The 18,866-nt window shown below is 38.9% G+C and overlaps 3 protein-coding genes across 4 annotated transcripts; 1 reads left to right on the top strand and 2 right to left on the bottom strand.

The window, feature by feature from the left end:
• Positions 1-28: 28 nt before the first annotated feature.
• On the bottom strand, positions 29-3,713 carry LOC146508357 (uncharacterized). The gene is made up of 2 exons (XM_085177307.1): positions 1,383-3,713; positions 29-1,268 (listed from the first exon to the last, which is right to left on the bottom strand). The coding sequence occupies exons 1-2, from the start codon at positions 1,990-1,992 to the stop codon at positions 1,129-1,131; spliced, it is 750 nt and encodes a 249-aa protein (XP_085033433.1). The 5' UTR covers positions 1,993-3,713; the 3' UTR covers positions 29-1,128.
• Positions 3,714-5,371: 1,658 nt separating this feature from the next.
• On the bottom strand, positions 5,372-11,895 carry LOC146508356 (mpv17-like protein). Of its 2 annotated transcripts, XM_085178489.1 has the most exons (6): positions 8,826-11,895; positions 8,433-8,620; positions 7,938-8,281; positions 6,065-6,135; positions 5,938-5,967; positions 5,372-5,836 (listed from the first exon to the last, which is right to left on the bottom strand). In XM_085178489.1, exons 3-6 carry the CDS (start codon positions 8,269-8,271, stop codon positions 5,711-5,713), a joined length of 561 nt encoding a protein of 186 aa, XP_085034615.1. In that variant the 5' UTR covers positions 8,272-8,281; positions 8,433-8,620; positions 8,826-11,895; the 3' UTR covers positions 5,372-5,710. The 2 variants fall into 2 exon arrangements, with proteins under 2 accessions (XP_085034615.1, XP_085034614.1); XM_085178488.1 differs by lacking the exons at positions 8,433-8,620; positions 8,826-11,895 and having other exon boundaries at positions 7,938-8,416.
• Positions 11,866-16,730, top strand: c16h19orf85 (chromosome 16 C19orf85 homolog). Its single transcript, XM_085178490.1, has 2 exons — positions 11,866-12,274; positions 14,801-16,730. Exons 1-2 carry the CDS (start codon positions 12,087-12,089, stop codon positions 16,026-16,028), a joined length of 1,416 nt encoding a protein of 471 aa, XP_085034616.1. The 5' UTR covers positions 11,866-12,086; the 3' UTR covers positions 16,029-16,730.
• The last annotated feature ends 2,136 nt before the right edge of the window (positions 16,731-18,866 follow it).

Raw genomic sequence — 18,866 nt, 5'->3', positions numbered from 1 at the left:
CAGAAAATGAGCATTTCTCGAGTTCACCTTTTCGCATCTTTTTGGTTTAATTTAGTTATAAGTATTTAAGCAAATTAGTACATTTAGTAAAATACTAGAAGGATTATTTTTTTTTATCAGGCATTTTGGAAATAAACACGGAATTTCACCCAAAAAGTAGTTTTATATCACAGAGCTTTAAAAATGAATTGTTTAGATTACATTTTGTATCAGAAATGGTTTAGCAACAGGAGCACATATGAACAAATTGTTTTGGTTAGTCAAGTGGAAAATTTTACGTGACCTCATTATTAAAATTATAATAGCCTTCGTTTTTACCAGGCATTCATACCCGGTAATGTGTCTTGCGTTTTCCATGCTACATCGCTGCACCATGCATTCTGCAAATGAAGCTGACGCCACAGGGTGTCGCCAAAATGTAAAAAAAACGACATCATATTTGGATTTTAATATGTTTTATTGCTCCCTGACCTCTTTATTCCTCTCAGATCTCTGCCTGGGGGTTTTGACATTTGCAGTGCCGTTTTATTACTACCCCGTTTTTCTATGCTGATCTCTCAAGTGGTTCTTGTTGTGATAATGATTTTTGATCTATGCATATTGGAGGATTAACAGCCCAAAACGGTCGCACGACTGAAAAATCGGCTCAAAATGGGCCAAAAAAATCGCACAGTGTATGCCCAGGGAGCACCTGAAGGAAGTGGTGGTGTACACTAAGTATTCATTCAAATACTATATTTAAAAAGAAAAAAACAACAACACCCAGAAGTCAACAGGTTATGATCTCAAACACATTCCTAGATGTTTGAGTTAGTAAGCTGCAAATTTGAGATAAGCCAAATTTATTGACGTTAAAAATTTCTTTTGTTTTGATTCAATAGCGGAAAAAAGAACTTTAGTATTTCATACTTTGGTAAAGTTGGAAGTGAAGTAGAACATATAATGTTATTAAATTTATAGCCATTAACATGATGAGATCATTTTATACACAGAAACACAGTTAAACCAAACTGTTTGTGTATCTGTAAAATGTATTTTCCCACTTTGTTCTTTAATGTGACAAACTAAAAACTCACGTTAATCAACCAAAGTAACTTACACAGAGAAACAGACACGCTGAGCAGAACTCTATTTGATGCTCTTAATTACATTAGCACGGACACCTCCCTGCAGGTGGAAGGAGAGGGGCTGGGGGAGTGGAGGTGAAGAGATGAAAGCAGGAAGGTTGAGGGTGCGGAGAAGGATGTATGGGGTCTGCAGGTCAGGGTCTTAACAGAGGAAGGTGGAGAAATGAGGTCAGTGGGTCTCGTGTCTATCTTAAAGTTCAGCAGCATCCTCAATGCCCCTTTCAGCAAAAAACTTCCTAAACAATCTCCATTTACCTCTTTTTTTCTTTTCTGGCTTCTCTTTCTCTTCGACTTCCATTTGTTCTTGCTTCTCTTGCTTTTTCTGGTCTTTTGTGGCGTCTGTCTCTTGCTCACTACATTTTGTCTGCCCATGCAACTCCATCAAGTTTGTATAATTCTGCAGAAGTACTTCGTAGTTCTTCTTAAGTTGCTCCAATTGTTCCTCCTCATCTTTAGGCTTCTCTTTCATGTGTTTACACTCCTGCTGGTGGTCCAGCATTTCCTCCACACCTTTCTGACTCTGGGCCTCTTTGTCTGGCTTCACTTTTACACTTGCATCTTTTGGATGTTCCATTTCTTGCTTCTGCTCCTCCGCTGTTTTCTTTTCTGCTTCCAGTTGTTTGTAACGTTCTTCAGGTTCCATGTATTTCTGCTCTGTTTCGTTTTTATATTTTACAAAAAGATCCCGGTGGATGTAGCGTTGCCTTTCTTCCAAGAGACCATTTAGACGTCTCCTCAGCATGTATGCGCTCTCGCTGAGGTCTTGGTTTGCTCGTCGGAGGGCGTTGATCTCATTGTAAGGACCACCCCAGCGAGGAGCGCCAATGTTTAGTGGATTTCTTTGGCAGTTGAACCTTTGGGTCATTGTAAAAACTTTTTTCTACCTTAAACAAAAAAAAATAAAATCCTTTCTAGACACGAAATTTAACGTTGAATAATAATGGATTGGATTTATATGGCGCTTTTCAAGGCACCCAAAGCGCTTTACAATGCCACTATTCATTCACTCTCGCATTCACACACTGGTGGAGGCAGCTACAGGTGTAGCCACAGCTGCCCTGGGGCAGACTGACAGAAGCAAGGCTGCCATATCGCGCCATCGGCCCCTCTGGTAGGTGAAGTGTCTTGCCCAAGGACACAACGACCAGAGAGCCCGGGGATCGAACCGGCGACCTTCCGGTTACAGATACGCTTCCCAACCCCCTGAGCCACGGTCGAATAAAGGCTTTTGCTGTTTGCAGTTGAAGAGCTTGTTAGGTTTTGACGGAAGAAAACACACTGACGAGACAAGCAAAGAAGGTTTAAACGACATTTTCAGCTGTTTGCCACCGCGTGTCCATGGCAACGACCTTTGACAGGGCTCAAGTTATTTTGCTCTTCAAAAACAAATAAATAACGACACACAGCACACAGTTTTGTATTTATAATTTTGTTCCACTTTCCCTTTTCCCCAAATATATTCAATACATTTTTGGTTTTCCTTAACAAATTTTCTGTTTTTGGTCTCATCCTTCACACCATCTGGGCTCCAAAGAACCTTTTCTTCTGCGTGTCAGTCAGTTAAACTCACCGATAAAACTAGTCCTTAAATAACTTTGCGTTACGAGAGCACCTCTAAAAATACTTTTACGGCTATATTAATAGTAGTAATAATATCGTATTTTAGTATTTTCTTATGTTTTTCTAGGTAGATAGAAAATGAAGAGGCAATTTTATGACACAAATCAGTGATGCAGACTTAAATCACCCTTAAACAGAAATACAGCGAAAGCTCAGACTGTTCTGATAATAATGCGTTGGCGTTAATTACAAAGATTCTGCTTATTTGTATGTGTTCTCTAATTATCTTTTTTTTAAAGTTAGTTATTGTAGCTTAAATCGTTAGAGATTTAAGCGGTTCATTTTAACTTTCTGAATCACTCTGCTGGTATATCGGGAGTTGCAGCCAAGGAGCTGATCTACTTAAGTATTTTAGTTTGTTATTCATCTTCTGCTTGAATTTGTCTTCAGTGTTTGTAACAGCAAAGCTCCAGATCCCGATGACAGCAAATCACAACAGCAGCCTGTATTCAATTGGTTTATTTATTTTTATTGACTACAACATTTAAGGTTTGTATAAGAGACTGAGAGAGGAGGACAGAGAGGGAGAGAAAGGAAAATATGTGATTGACTGAAATGTGTCTGTTTCTCATCTTGTCAGCTTTGCAACAACTATTTCTTTAAAGACTGAGCGTTTGCTCGGGTTTTTCTAACTAAAGGCACCAGAGAAGTGAGGATGAAAGAGAGGAAGTTTAAAGCACCTGCCCCTTTCCCGATTGGTGCCCTAATTGCCCTTTTCTTGAGGCAATTTTTAAATCTTTATTTATTTATTTTATGTGTGTGTGCGTGTGGGGTCTTGCCTGCGCCTCTCAACAATAATATTTAACTATTAATCACAGTTTTGCTAAATAAAAGGATCTGACTTGCATCAGTCACATGACTACCATTAACCAATGATCGCCCTTGACTGCAGTGTATGGAACGCCAGGACTGCCATAATGAATTCATTAAATACACCATTAAATAATTAATTAAATGTGGCAATAATTAATTAAAATCGGAAATAATTAATTACATGAATACTTATGACACATGTAATTAATTAATTATTGCCACATTTAATTAATTATTTAATGGTGTATTTAATTAATTCATGGTCGCGCTGGTTACGATCCAGGAGCGAAGAGCGCGCGTATTTTTTTTGCCGTCTGAGCGGTGCTTAGCTGACGAATTGAAACAAATGGGCGTGCTGTGTGTGCACCAGCGCAACTAATATTAGCTGTCCTTTTATTAACTGCACAAGTAATGCTGGTCACAGCTGCTAGCTGGCTGGGTAAGGGTGTCAGGGATCCTAGTCAGTCCACCGTTTAGGGAACATATTTAGTTTTAAAGTAAGTTCAAGGGCTTTTCCTGCCTTTCTGAAGGACCTATTAGATTTTTTTTTGTGAAATATATGCATATCCACATAATTATGAATTATTATAATTATGATATTCTGAAAAAACACTTTACAAAATATCGATTTATATTTCAAATATGACAAAGTGCTGATTTTACAGCAGCAAAATGATTGTCTCTCTAGAGTTTAAACATTTAACAAACTTTCTGCCTGCATAGACTGGATAGTCAAACAAATTGAATCCCCATAAGTACATTATTTTATATGTTTTACTTTTTTATTTTATTTTAATTACTTTATTGTTATAGCACTAGGAATAAATAATAAGGGAAGTACTCTGGATCAGCACCATGATGCAAAATCCATAAAGATTTTTTGCAAAGGATTCAGGTAAAATTAATGGCTACAGTGACCCTGAGCCATTGCTAATAGCTAAAGTGTAGCTTTTGATTATTGTTACATGCTGCAGCGCAACTAAGAACTAACCCAACTACAACTGTACCAACCTGATTTAAACCTGTTTCAATATTTATAAACAAACAAACAAAATGAAATGTATACATAATACAAGGGCGGCAAGTGATGGGTGAAATCACTCCTTTACAGAAACTCAAGTTCTTTTATTTGTTTTCTGTGTTTATTTATTTCTATATTTATTTCTGTGTATGTATTTTGGGGGGACTTGTTTGTATCATTTGTACCAAAACAAAAAATGTTTTTGTTTTCTTAGAAAACATAACGGTGTGTAAAATAGGTTTAAAGTGTTTTCCCTTCTTTAAGAATGACTTCTTGACAGCCACCTCTCCACTGACACCATTTCTGATGAGACTTCAGCAACGGACAGGGTGCACACCATTCCGAGAGTTTTCGAGTCACAGCTCTTTGGAAATCACCTTGTTGCTACAAAAATACTATTTTTGTTTTTTATGACTGTCAGACTATGTTATCTTTGGTATTTTTTAGATTCAACTAAAGAAATGAGGACAAATAGTGTTTTGTGACAGGCTACTGGTAGCAAAGAGCCTGAAGATACTGTTTAAAATAGGTTCCTATGCTTATATATTTACTTATAGGTAAAATGCATCACTAGAATTAAGCTGCGGGGTACTGTGACTGAGGACCATTAATAAAAGAATATCAAAATATTTATTTGAAACTTTATTTGGTTTAAAATTAGCTCAAAAAACTTTCACAGGTTATGAATTCTGAAAAAGCAGCTTTAAAATAAGAATTTAATGCCATTTTTGTTCCTCACATTTGGTTACAGTATTTTCTTATTCTGTTTAAATCAAATGATTTCACCAGATTCTCATAACCCTATATTTTATTCACAATAGAACAAAACATGTCAAAAACTGAGACAATGTATCATGTGACGTTTAAAGAAAAATATTAGCTCATTTTGAATCTGATGGCAGAAACACATCTCAAAAAAGTTGTGATAAGTCCATATTTACTACAATGTAGCATCGCGTCTTTGTTTAACAGCAGCCTGTAAACATCTGGGAACAGACCAGTTGCTGGGGTTTATGGGTTTCTGATGTATATAAATCACTGCATTCAGATTTTACTCACAGTGTCCCAGCTTTTTTGGAATTGTGTTTTTAGTTAGTTTACTAAAGCCTTCGATGTGACAGGGAGAGTCTCAGGTTCTTTCCTGTTCATGGTGTGGCTGCTGTCTGAGGTGACACAGGAAGATTGTGAAAACCAGGGCGACACCACCCAGAAACACCGTCCGAGCCACAGGGGGGACGAATGCAAAATTCACTGCCTGAGGTGATGGGAAAGAAGAAAAATGGATATCATGATTGTGAAAGCCTGTCATCAGTGTAGTTCTCTCAGTCTGTGTGTGCAGAGAAGAGTTGAGCAAACCTGCATTGTTGACCAAAATACTACCCCAGTCTACAAAGCGGGAGAGAGAGAGAGATTATTACAGGAGATCTGGGAACATATCGCCATCATGAAGTTTAATAAAGACAGACGATGACTTTATACCGACCTTGTAAGATGTCCAAAATTTCTGCCTCCAGTCTTCAAGTGGGTCATCTTTGTGTTCAAGTAAACTTAAACCTACAATGTAGACAGATTTTTTTTTTCAATCGGTCATTTAAAACTCACTTTTCTTACCCAATTATTCATGGGTAGATTTGTGTTACTTGGTAATAACTATAAGGTAAACTGTTTGATTAATTCAGATGTATTGATGTAACCTAAAATGTTTGTGCAGATCAGTTGAGTATGTGAACATTTGAGATTTGTCCACATTTAATCCATAACTGAGGACAAAGCTTGTAATAATGCAACAGTAATGAGCAGAAGTAGTCATGTTTAGTAATAAAACAGTGCTGCCATCAGTACGGTTATATTAGTGTTCTTAGAATTAGGAGGCTTTTTTAGTTTATAAAAGTTTTTATTAAGTTTATATTTAATATACAGTGATCTAATAGGTGTTTTTTCATAGGTGAATGCTGTTATGAAAACCAGAGTAGACCAAAGAGTCCAATTAGCATGCTAACAGTAACACCTGCTGACTATGGTCTTGAAAAGGGAAAATATCCAGTTCACAGAGTGAAAATGCCTTGTTGATGTCAGTGGTCTTGGAAGGATGGACAAACTGCAGGAAGGCTATAGTGACTTAAAGCATCTCTGAAGCAGCAGCAGTAGAAGAGCACACTAGGTGTCATTCCTGAAAGCTAAGAACAGAAAGCTGAGGCTACAGTTCACATGGGCCACTAAAATTAGACAATACAAGATAAGAAAATCAGTGCCTGGTCTAATGAGTCTCGAGTTCTGCTAAAACATTTGGTTAGTTGGGTCAGAATTTGGCATAAGCAACATGAAATCTTGGAAAAGATTGTGTAAACGGTTCAGCGTAGTGGTGATGTAACAATAGGATTCTTTCTTGGCACATTTTGGGCCTGTTAGTACCAACTGAGCATCATTTAAACACCACAGCCTGCCAGAATGTTGTCCACTCTTTTATAACCACAGTGTACACATCTTCTGATGGCTGCTTCCTGGATAACACATATCACAAATCTCATATCATCTCAAACTGATTTCTTGGCCATGACAGATTACTCAAATGGCCCTCAGTCACCAGATCTCAGACTTCCAATAAAACACCTTTGGGATGTAGTGGAATGGGAGATTCATTATGGATGAGCAGTTGAAAAATTTGTAGCATGTGTGATGGTATCGTATCAATATGGACCAAAATGTCTGAGAAATGTTTCCAGCACCTTGTTGAATTGACACTATGACAATAGATACCCCAACTCATTACTGACCTGTACCCAATAAGTTGACTAGTGAATATAGCTGCCATTAATTCCGAGTGGTATGGTGCAGTTGCATGGTCAGCAGATTCATACTGACTGTGAAAAACATCCAATAAAACAGTAAAACAATGTAGATGTCTATCTGAAGCCTGACTGGTTGAACTCTGTCTTAGATTATGGGGATTTTCTTTACACAAAAAACTTATTTAAAAAAAAAAATTCTATAGTACCTTTCAAGATAAATATTACAAATTGTGTCACATCCAATGGGGTAAAAACATAAAGACATAAAGAAAATATAAGTTTTTAGTTGCTTTTTAAAAACTACCAGCAAATCTACAGATCTCAAACTCAGAGTCTAGGGACCAGTCTTCCAAAAGCTCTGCCATCTTTAGATGTCAAACTTTTATGATGCACAGCCATCAGGTGTTGATCACATGACCTTAGGCTCCTGCTGGAGGTTCACAAATAGCTCTAAAAGTCAAAACTAGAATCTAAAAATGGACCATATATGGGGCTCAGTCCATCACTTCAGATTTAGAATATTAGGCCATATCAGAAAAATCTCAATAAACTTTGAGACACACATACCAATGTAAAAGGCACTGATGGTGAGAGGAGCCGCAATCAGCTGATCCACCACCACCTTCCCAGTTACTGCCTTTACTCCGCCTCCTGGCAGCATCTTCTCCAGCCCTCTGAGCCAGTGATAGTTGAAGTTGGCGTGGAAACAAAAACCGACAGTCGCCACTCGAGCCGTCTGATGCCAGTCGACTCCTACTAAATCCTCCGATGTGGATCCTGCTGCTGGTTTCTCGCCCAGCACGCTCTGCTGTACGAGGTCAGCAGAGGCGAACAGGGCTGTGTATCCCAGGATGTTAGTGATGTACGGGCGAGCTTTGAACACAGCCCAGACCGACTTCATAGTGAGGAATCTGATAAGAGAGAGCATTAAAGCTGAAGTCATTCGACATTTTCCTAAGTTAGGAAAGCCGTTCACTGAAGGTTGAACAACAGTGGGTGAGGAAATTCAGCAGCATAAGGACTAGGCTATGATTAGTGATCCCCTAAAATATCCAGACTTACCTTTCAGTGTTGCTCCTCTCACACTCTTCTGAGTCTCCCCAAAGCCAAAAAGACACAAACTACATTTCTCTGGACAAAGAGGATCATCAGCAGAGGCAAATCTACATGTGACGAGATCTCACAGGGTCAAAGTTCTGCTCCTGTTGCAGGGCATGTGTGATAAAGCCTTATCATCCCCCTGGAGAGGACTGTGAGAAAACACAACATGTGAAGCGTGAGACCTGACTGAAAACACACTAACAAACTCATGCTGTAAAGCTTAAACAGCTGAATGTATGTGCATGCAGATTTGATAACAACGGTTGAATGTACTCATTGCACTCATCGTGTAATGTCACTATGTAAGCAAATCATGGTAAGAAAATCTCTAATCTCTAACACACTATGACTTACCACGTTATTCCTTGTAACCACACCAGAGCTGTGCACCCTTGGGCCCGAAGCACATGTAGTGTCACTATAAATAGATGCCACTCCTGGCATCCAGCGATTCCCTTCTCTGAGTGAACCGCTTGGCTTTGAAAAGGTGCCAAAATCGGATAGAAGCAATTTTCAAGATTTTATGGCTTGTTTTGAAGTAAGTGAATGAATTTACACCTCTCACTTGTGTTTTTGTCTTTTTGTCTTTTTTTTTTTACTGTGAACATTCTCACAAAATCATTGACAAGTAGTTACTCTGTGTCCCAACAGCCAAATGAAAGCATAAAGGAGACGATGCCATTGCATTAACTGCTCCTAAATTTTGCCTCTGCATGTCAGGACCTCACCTGCATTGGGTTATTTTTGCTTTTACTTGTGCTGTATTAGTATATATTGAATGTTTTTGCTCGTTTAGCTCTGCAGGTCATTGGTTAAAATGTGGTTTGTTTAACATGCTTAAGTACATTTTCTTGGTTTATTTAGTGAAAAGCCAAACGATCTGCAAACTTGTCAGTACAGATTAAGAAGCTGGGTGGATATTTCACTTGAGTAATATAAAGTAAAAGTACTGGACAATTTGTTAGGTACACCTCAGGAAAAGCAGGTTGGACCCCTTTTACTATCAGAACTGCTTCATTTTTTTTTTTTTTTTTATGTCAGAGATTCAACAAGGTGCTGGGAACAAACCTCACACTCAAAGCTTTTGGTCCATATTGACACAACAGCATCACACAGCTGCTGCAGATTTTATCTGATTTCCCAGTGTGGGTCTCCCATTCTGCCTCACTCCAAAGGTGAGGAACTGCAACTGGAGTGAATTCTGGTGACTGTGGAGGCCATTGGAGTACAGTGAACTATTTATGGAAAAAAAAACCCCAACTTGAGATGATTTGAAATTTGTGACATGGTGTGTTGCCTATCAGAAGACATTGTGGTTATAAAGAGATGGACATGCCAGCAACAATGCTCAAGTAAGATGTGGTGCTTAAATGATGCTTAATTGGTTCTAACAGGCTTATAGTGTGCTGAAGAAGTTCCTCACACCTTAACCCAACCACAACCATCCTAAACTGTTGATAAAAGGCTTGATGGAGCCATGTCTTCATGTTCTTTACACCAATTCTGACTCTAAAAGAGAAATTCATTTCTGAGAATGAATGTGGCAGTTTTTTTGGCTGGAAGGGAAATAAGTCGACAACTTTTTACCAAGTTACTTTTAGGTAAAAGATACCAAAAAGTAACTTGACTGTCTACATATGGTCAAATGTAGACAGTCAAATTCCTACTCCTTATTAGAATTTTTGTTGTGTGTTGTGTTGGATTTGCATGTTGCTCTCACATCTAGAAAATTAACAATAACGGTGAGCTGCAAAGAAGAGAAAAGTTAATAATCTTAACCTTAAAATCACTTTGTAAAGTTAAATGTATTTTCACATCTGTGTAAAATAAATAAATAAAAATAAAGCCTAGCCACACACCTGCTGCCATAGATATGCAAAATGTTGAACCTGGAAGGTGTCCTTTTGAATTGTAAAGGTCAATTAAAAGCAGCTAGCAACCATCTTAGATCTTCCCACTGAGAATGTGATAATTAGGGCCAGAGTTTAAACTGGTCAATTAAGTGCTTGTTAACCCTGAACTCAAGCGTTAGTGTCTCGCAGTATTTAACAAGCTGCTTTCAGAAAGCCACACAATGGAGGCGTGTGCCCACACTTCTACAAGTGGTTGACTTCTCAGATAATTGCCCTTTTCTTTTCAGACCCTCTCATCATGTCTCACTTCCTCTCCCGTTATCAGTTTGTCAAAGCAGATTCCTTTCAGACTGCCTGGGAGAAAAAGCAGGAAAAAAAATCTGTGCATTTGCACTGACCACTGATGTCACTCAGCTTAATTTGTGCACACATCAGTCCACAATACATGTACACACATGCATTAACAGCTGAATTACTGCAGCACGCCTCCTCAGCCTTCAGTGCAGTTTGTAGAGAGATACACAGAAACCTGGAGACAAAACGGTAAGCAGGCTTTTGCAGTTATTTTTATATATTTTTATATAATTATAAGTTATGTAGATCTGCTGTTTCCACAGTACAACACATTAGCTGTAACAGCGTTTTTGACATTTTGTTGTTATAATAAATATGAGTTACAGCCTTTACAAACAGGTTTATATAAACACTTATTGCTTAATCAGTGATTTTTGCCTGCAGTTTGTCTTTTCTCATCATTTAATCATTTTATTTTTTTTAATAATTATTCATCCTGATCACTTCCTATATGTTCATCTTATGAGAATTGGGGCTTGATTTCTTTATAGTGATTTCCTAGTTGGTGGAAATTGACTATGTACACTTTTGGGTACTTTACTTGTACTAAACATAAATTCACAGAGAAGTGTTGAACTTTTAACTCCCCTTCTATTGCTTTACTGATGCACTGCAGTTAGTCTGACGGCACATTTCTTTGTTTTTTGCGTTATAGTTGGGGGTAAAATTTGTGGCAGCCAGGCTTTTAGACTTTTGACTTTTTAAGGCATGGCTAAGGCAGTCTGGGTGTGTTGTCTACCAATCAGAAAGTCGGTTTAACGATCCCCAGCTATTCCAGTGTACATGTCAAAGTATCCTTGAGAAAGACGCTGAGTGTAAATGTTAGAAAACACAAAGGCAGAGATAAAAGTGCTGTATGAATGTGTGTGTATGTGTTAGTTGGGTAAATAAGACTATAATGGATAAGTCCTATAATATTAATAAAAAAATCCTAAAATTGAGTAGAAAGGTGCAAGTACCAGACCATTTACTTCTTATCATGCCACAGTTCCTCAGAACAGTAATATTAATTTTGAGAAATAATAAAATCATTTTTTCCTGTGCAGAATAAATACTTTTAGATATAGTGAAGGCAGATTATATTTTATTTAAGTACAAGAGAAATTTACTGCTTCTGTCATTGTTTCTCATCTGTCAGGAAATGCAGGATTCAGTTCAAGATTACTCTGATTACTTTCAGAGCTCTGCCTGCCTTACGGGTATACAACACCTTTATGACCAGCACCTGTCTGAGCTCCTCTGATCAGGATCTGTTCTGCTCTCCATCCTTTAAACTCAAGAAGACTCTGCTGGAGCATTTATGTTATATAAATGGACGTTTATTCCACTTTAAGTCAGTGACTCCTGACTCTCCTAAATCTCCACTGAATGGCATCCTATGCAGTAAATAAATGTATGTTTCTCAGGCATGCGGCCATCCATTTCCGCGAGTCTCGAGCCTGGGTTGGAGCGAGGGGTGCCCTGGGGTCGTGACCTTTACACCTTTGTAACTTCAGCAGCAGGTCACATGATGAGGACCCTGCAGAAACCCAAGAAGAACCGACCATCCAAGCGGCAGGTCAACCACCGTCGCTTCCTGCACAACATGATTCAGAGGTGTGTTTGACCATCAGTGAAACACTTGCAGTAAAATGTAGAACAGCTTTTTCCTGCCAGTGAAACTGAACGTAAGAAAATGTGAGCTCCCAGATGACGAGAGGGGGAAAAATACAAAAAACATTGTTATGTAGCATTCAGTGTGTTGTGTGGTTTTCACATGAATGTGTACTTATTACTCCTTAAATCCCCTAAAATGATTAAAAAAATAAATAAAGATGGAGGGTAGATAACATTTCATTTTTAAAGGAATAGTTTTTTGAAAATACACACTGAAGGTTAGGAGAGTAATTTGATAAAAATCTAACATATGTGACTTCAAAAAAGGGAAGGTTCTCACAACACTGGCAAAAGTTGACTTCATCTTTCTAAAAATGTTTTTAAGAAAACATTTGAAGGACTTTTATCATTTCAAACCGGATAAGATTCATAGTTTAACTTACACATACATGCTAACAGAGAAAAAACATTCTCAGTTTAATATCCTAGAAATATTTCTAGATTTTATTGAGGCCTGAGATTAGAGAATAATTTGTTTGAAACGGTAGAAAGATTGGCCTGCATGATTCTGAGCTGTTGATGACGTTACTCAAGAGTATCATCCATCCAGCTTCATCCATAGTTCAGGCATCGTGGGGAGACTAGAGCCTATTCCAGCTGTCGCAGCGCAAGAACAACTGGACAGGTCGCCAGTCTATCATGAAGCTAACACTTCACACTCAATTTAGGATCACAAATTAACCTAACTTGCATTTCTTTGGACTGCGGGAGGAATTTGGTGAAAACCTGGACAGGGAGAACATAGAAAGGCCCCACCTGGCCGGTGGGTTTGAACCAGTAGGCAACAATCCTGACTGCTGCAGGACTGACTGCTACTAATATGTTTTTGTTTGAAAACACATCTTTTCACACTGTGACGGTGTTTTCAGTCAAGGAAAACGCAGCGTTTTGAAAACGCTCTCCAAGGCAGATACATTTGAAAATGCAATTTTCGCGTCGCAGTGTGGACAGCGAACCCGGAGCCTTTTTGAAAACGATGACACATTTTAGTCATGTGACAAATTAAAGTAAGATAGTGGAGGGCATTATACAGCAGTTAATGCTCTCTGTTGGTACAGGGCATTGAAGATGATAACAGTGGGTAGATTATATTCTTAAACTTAGTTACAGCGCTTTCAGAAAGACATCTACATTATTACATTACATTATTAATTATTAATTAATTAATTACATTATTATTTTTAAAAAAAAGGGCAGGGATAGCTCAGTAGGTAGAGTGGTTGTCCCATGATCGGAAGGTCGGGGGTTCGACTCCACTGAACAGCTACCCTGAGGTACCCCTGAGCAAGGTACGGTCCCTACACACTGCTCCCCGGGCGCTGCATTGGTGGCTGCCCACTGCTTCAATGGGTGAATGGGTTAAATGCAGAGGAGTAATTTCCCTATGGGGACTAACACATACACATTATTATCTACTGTGATAAAGTCTGCTCTCCATATTGACAAAATATTAATGAGGTCGTTTACAGCTGTAACATGAATAAAATGGCTGAATTGCCACCTGAGCATGCAGTTAAGTTCCATAGAGTTTTGATAATGATCTACAATTTTGTCCAGGTGTGTTGCAGCAGGGATACATAGAAAAGTTTCAAGACACCGGCCTTTAAGTTTGACACCTGTGCCTTAGAGGATCCTTAAAAAGTATTTTTAACCTGAGAACAAAAAATGGCAGCTTCCCCAAAACTGCTGTAAAAATACTATGTAATAATATTTTTTCCACTTTAAATCACTTATTCTTTTAAAAATACTTCAGCCTGAGCTGTAAATACTGAATATTAATTATAGATTGGGGATTTTAAGCCTTTGAAGGCCAGCATGTTTACATAACTCCATTGATTTTTAGTAAAATGGAAAATGGCCTGTATTTTATATAGCGCTTTACTTAGTCCCTAAGGACCCCAAAGCGCTTTACACTACAATCAGTCATTCACCCATTCACACACACATTCACACACTGGTGATGGCAAGCTACATTGTAGCCACAGCTGCACTGACAGAGGCGAGGCTGCCGGACACTGGCGCCACCGGGCCCTGTGACCACCACCAGTAGGCAAATATGGGGTTAGTAGCTTTGATCATTGTTTTTATTATGCCCTGAGATGGGCCAATGATTAGCAGCGACATTCATTTTCATGCATTTCTATTTTTTCTACAGTGTCAGATTTATTTATTCTTTTTACAAAAGCTGATACTTGAGGTCCTAACAACAAAAAATGCCACCTTCCCAAAAACTATTATATAGTAATATTTTCTTTCTACTTTACATGACACAGTCTTTTAAAATTACTTCAGCCTGAATTATAAATATGAAATATTAATGACAGTATTTTGGATTTTAACCCTTTAAAGAAGAATTAAAAAAGAAATCATCTGGCAAATTATTTAGCACAGCCAAAATACCTTTAGTTATAGTTTTCCACTGTTGTCCCAATTCATTTATTCATTCACTTTTCTTCTTATCAACAGAAAATTTGCAGATATTGAAGCAGCAAACCAGCGGTTGGCATATGCTCTTTATTTTAAGGATGAGGACAAAGGCATGTCCTCTCTGTCATCACACAAGCCAGATTCACCTGACCAGTCAGGTAATCCATCTAAAAGTGGTGGTCCACAGGATGCCGATAAAAACAGCCTTCAAACAGGTGTAGATGGTGCCTCAAAGTCTATCAGTGTTTCCTCAAGTCTAGTAAATACAAAAAGGAAGCAGACTGAATCAGGGCATCTTTGGAAACATCACTCCAAATCGCAGTCCTCCACCTGCAGAGCTACAGCGAACAAACACAGCAAGAGGCGGCAGGAAAAGGGAAGCAGAGGTCATAAACCGGTGGAAATTAAACCTATTAGCTCCCCAAGAAGTTCTGACTACTACCACGGGGCGGAGCTGTTTTATTTTAACAACGAGAGTCAGTCGAAGCCAGCCGACAACCACCAAGAAGACACAGAGTCGACTACAAATGACTTCATTCAGCTTAGCCAAAATGTGGACATCTCCCCCTCCTTCTCCCCAGAGTTATCTCCATTGTCTCTTGACTCTTGTGATTTCTCTGTTCAAGTGTTCACAGACCTCGCGGGCTGCGCGCAGGCTCAGAAGAGCTACTTCGACTTCTCTGAGGGTCAGCTGACTGACATAATGGAGCCATTTTCCATTGACTTAGGGGACTGCATTGACATAGAGGCATATTTTGAAAGCATTTGTGCATGCCATGGTGATGATGATGATGATGTATTTGGAGACCAGTCATATAACTTTACCGAAGTGGATGATCTCCACTGTGAAGGTGAGTATAGGTATGAATATGCATATGCAGACCAGGGAGTGACCTTAGACCACTTCCAGGGTAACCACAGGAGCTCAGTGACCCTGAGACAAAGTGCATACACAGAAGAGGAACAATTTAACACCTTTAAACTCTGTCAAAGTACAGACATCAACCAGAAGCAGATCCCCTCCTCAGTGAGCTACCACCACTACAACATCGCACAGCTTCAGGCGTACCAGTGTTCTCAGGAGGAGAGCACCTGTATGCAAGTTAACTGTGAAAATAACCTACAGTTTACACCATTTGAAGGAGTTGCTCAGTCCTTCACTGTCCCACTTAACAACGCTGAGCTCCGCCCCATACCAACACCGCCTCAGGAAGACAACTGGCTGTTTACTGATATCCTGAAGGACAGAAAGTCACTTAGTTACTAGGAACACATGCCTCATGTTCTTAAAGAGAATCAGACTCAACCAGTCTCATACTTGAGAAGAAAAATTCTCAATGACTTCTTGTTTTTACTTTTGTTTAAAGACATTACAAATTTTTGGGGAACACATTTAAAATGCTGTCCTTTTTGTTTTTTTGATGTTTTGCCTTTAGAGAACAATTGCCAGCTAACTACAAATACAGAAGTTCTGGGAATTATGAAATCAAACCAAACAGGTTCAGAGTAAAACTAAAGAAAATGTGAATGTACAGTCAATGGCCACTTTATCAGGTATAGGGTTGGATCACTTTTACCTTCAGATCTCATTCATCATGACACAGAAACCTAATCTGGTGGATTGCATAACAGCGGACAAACTCCAATCAAAGCTGGGCTGATATAAATCTAAGAATGTATTTATATTATTATGTATGTAAATTTATCCTTAAAAACTGGGAATTATGAGGAATGAAGAAACAGTATTTGTGACAGCTAGAGTAAAAAACTAATATAGAGCTGTGTACTTCAATTCTTCTGTCAATTACTCTGTTAAGAAATCTTACATTTATAAATACGTTCAAGATGGGTTTTTTTTTAACTTTTGAAAACATCTTTCAGACGGTGTCCTTACCAAGTTATAAGATTTATACTTCTAATTTGTGAATGCACCAGCTTTTAGATCAAAAACATCTGTAGGTGCTGTTCATATTACCTCATTATTTATTTTTATTTGAGCATTTATTAGCTTACAACAAAGATCTGAACTATTTATTCTATTCTATTCTTTATTTTGTAATTATACAGTACTTACTTGAGAGGTCAGTCCAAATCAATCTGTTCAAGAACTGTTTTGCAGTATTTATATAGATACTGTAAATAACTAGTCTAGGTTCTTCCTTGTATACCAAACTTTAAACATGCTTGATTAGCTTTGTGAATTTTTATGTCCAAAATGTTTATGAGTTGTTATGAGGTGTTTTGTTAAAAAGCATGCTGGCATCACAAGTTCTTTTTGAAAAGGAGTTTGTGCATTTGCCATAATGTGACATACAGATGATCTACAATTTTTTTTATACCACCTTAATTAATTATTAATTACCAAGCAACCATGATCAGATTTAACGTTTTCTTGATTAATCAAGAATTTAGGCCAGGACTTCACACTGGATGAAAAAAAAAAAGTTATTTAGAAAATGTTGCCATATTTTTGACAGATTAGGCAATTGTACTGTCTACACTGAAAAAAAAAAACTTGCTGGATTAACATTAAAAAAATATGTACATTGTTTTGTCAACCTTAGTGTTTTATGTTATAACTTGTTTTTTTGTAACATGAACATGACATTTTTATGTTGTTGTTATGCTTTTGACAGTGAACTCAGATGAGTTCCCTGGGTTTCCTGTTGCAGCTAGCTGAGACAACTGATGTGAGTTGCAAGACACATTGATTATCGACACTTCGAACGCACCTTGCGGCCCCCTTGCGGGGCTACGCCTGTCTGCGTCCGTCTGGGTCTCCGCGGCTGGGGCAGTCGCAGGCGGCCTTCGGGCACTGCCTTCGTCGCCCCAAGCGCAGACTGCCTGGTGCGACGTGTGGTGCCTGCCTGGGAACCACACCCTCCTGCCCGTGAGCTTTGGCCAAATGACCTGTATTTGTATAGCGCTTTACTTAGTCCCTAAGGACCCCAAAGCGCTTTACACTACATTCAGTCATTCACCCATTCACACACACATTCACACACTGGCAATGGCAAGCTACATTGTAGCCACAGCTGACCTGGGGCGCACTGACAGAGGTGAGGCTGCCGGACACTAGCGCCACTGGGCCCTCTGACCACCACCAGTAGGCAAACATGGGGTTAGTATCTTGCACAAGGATATTTGGCATGCAGCCAGGAGGCAGCCTGGGATCGAACCACCGACCTTCTGATTAGTGGCCTGCTCTGCCACCTGAGCTACAGCTACCCTGGGCTCTCCCAGCGCATCAAAAGACTGGGCAGGTCAATCTAAGGTGTTGATCAAGGAGGGAGGGGAGGGGTCCAGCTGGACCAGGAGGCCACCGGGACCAGATAATGAAAAAACAGATCATGAAAAAAATTTAAGAGCATAAAATGCATAAAATGACCTGAATGCAGCGGTGAACCGCAGATCCATGCCAGACAAAACACAGCCCAGCGCCTGCTCCGGCAGGCTAACACAAAGAGCTAACGCAGAGCATGGCAACAGAAAACCCAAGTGACATTACACAGATTAAACAGTAAACATAAGTCTGTAAGTACTATGTAAGGTAAACTTTATACTTTATTGGGTCAACCGACAAACTGCTCTTGGTTGACCATGTTAACTGTTTAATAATCATAGTTAACGCTAGCTAAAATCAATTTGGCATTTTGGCATAAAAAAACATTTCAAATTCCACATTAAAAACAAAGATTTTCACATTTTATTATTTTCTTTAGAAATGTCTGCATTTGTGAATAATTTTTTCCCAGTAACAAGACAGTGTACTGTATAAATGTGAAGGAATTTTCCATATTTCCATGTCCTTAAATCCCATTTCCTCCAGCTTGACCCCCTCCCTCTTTGATCAAAACATTTTGGTGGGTGTCATGGGGGTAAGGGAGGGTGAGTGAGGGGCAGGTGGGGTGCGGTAGGGGCAAGATGGGGTGTGAAAGGTGATTGGGGTGAGGGTCTTGACCCCCTCTCCTGTGTTGTTAAATCCCTTTCCCCCCCATTTTTGAAAAAACATTTTCAAATTCCACATTAAAAAAATTATTTTCACGTCTTTTTTTTTTTTTTTTTTAGAAATGTCTGCATTTGTGAATACATTTCCCCCCAATAA

Source organism: Neolamprologus multifasciatus, chromosome 11, assembly GCF_963576455.1.
Source record: "Neolamprologus multifasciatus chromosome 11, fNeoMul1.2, whole genome shotgun sequence".
NCBI lineage: Eukaryota > Metazoa > Chordata > Actinopteri > Cichliformes > Cichlidae > Neolamprologus > Neolamprologus multifasciatus.
This window is presented reverse-complemented; position numbering and strand designations above follow the sequence as displayed.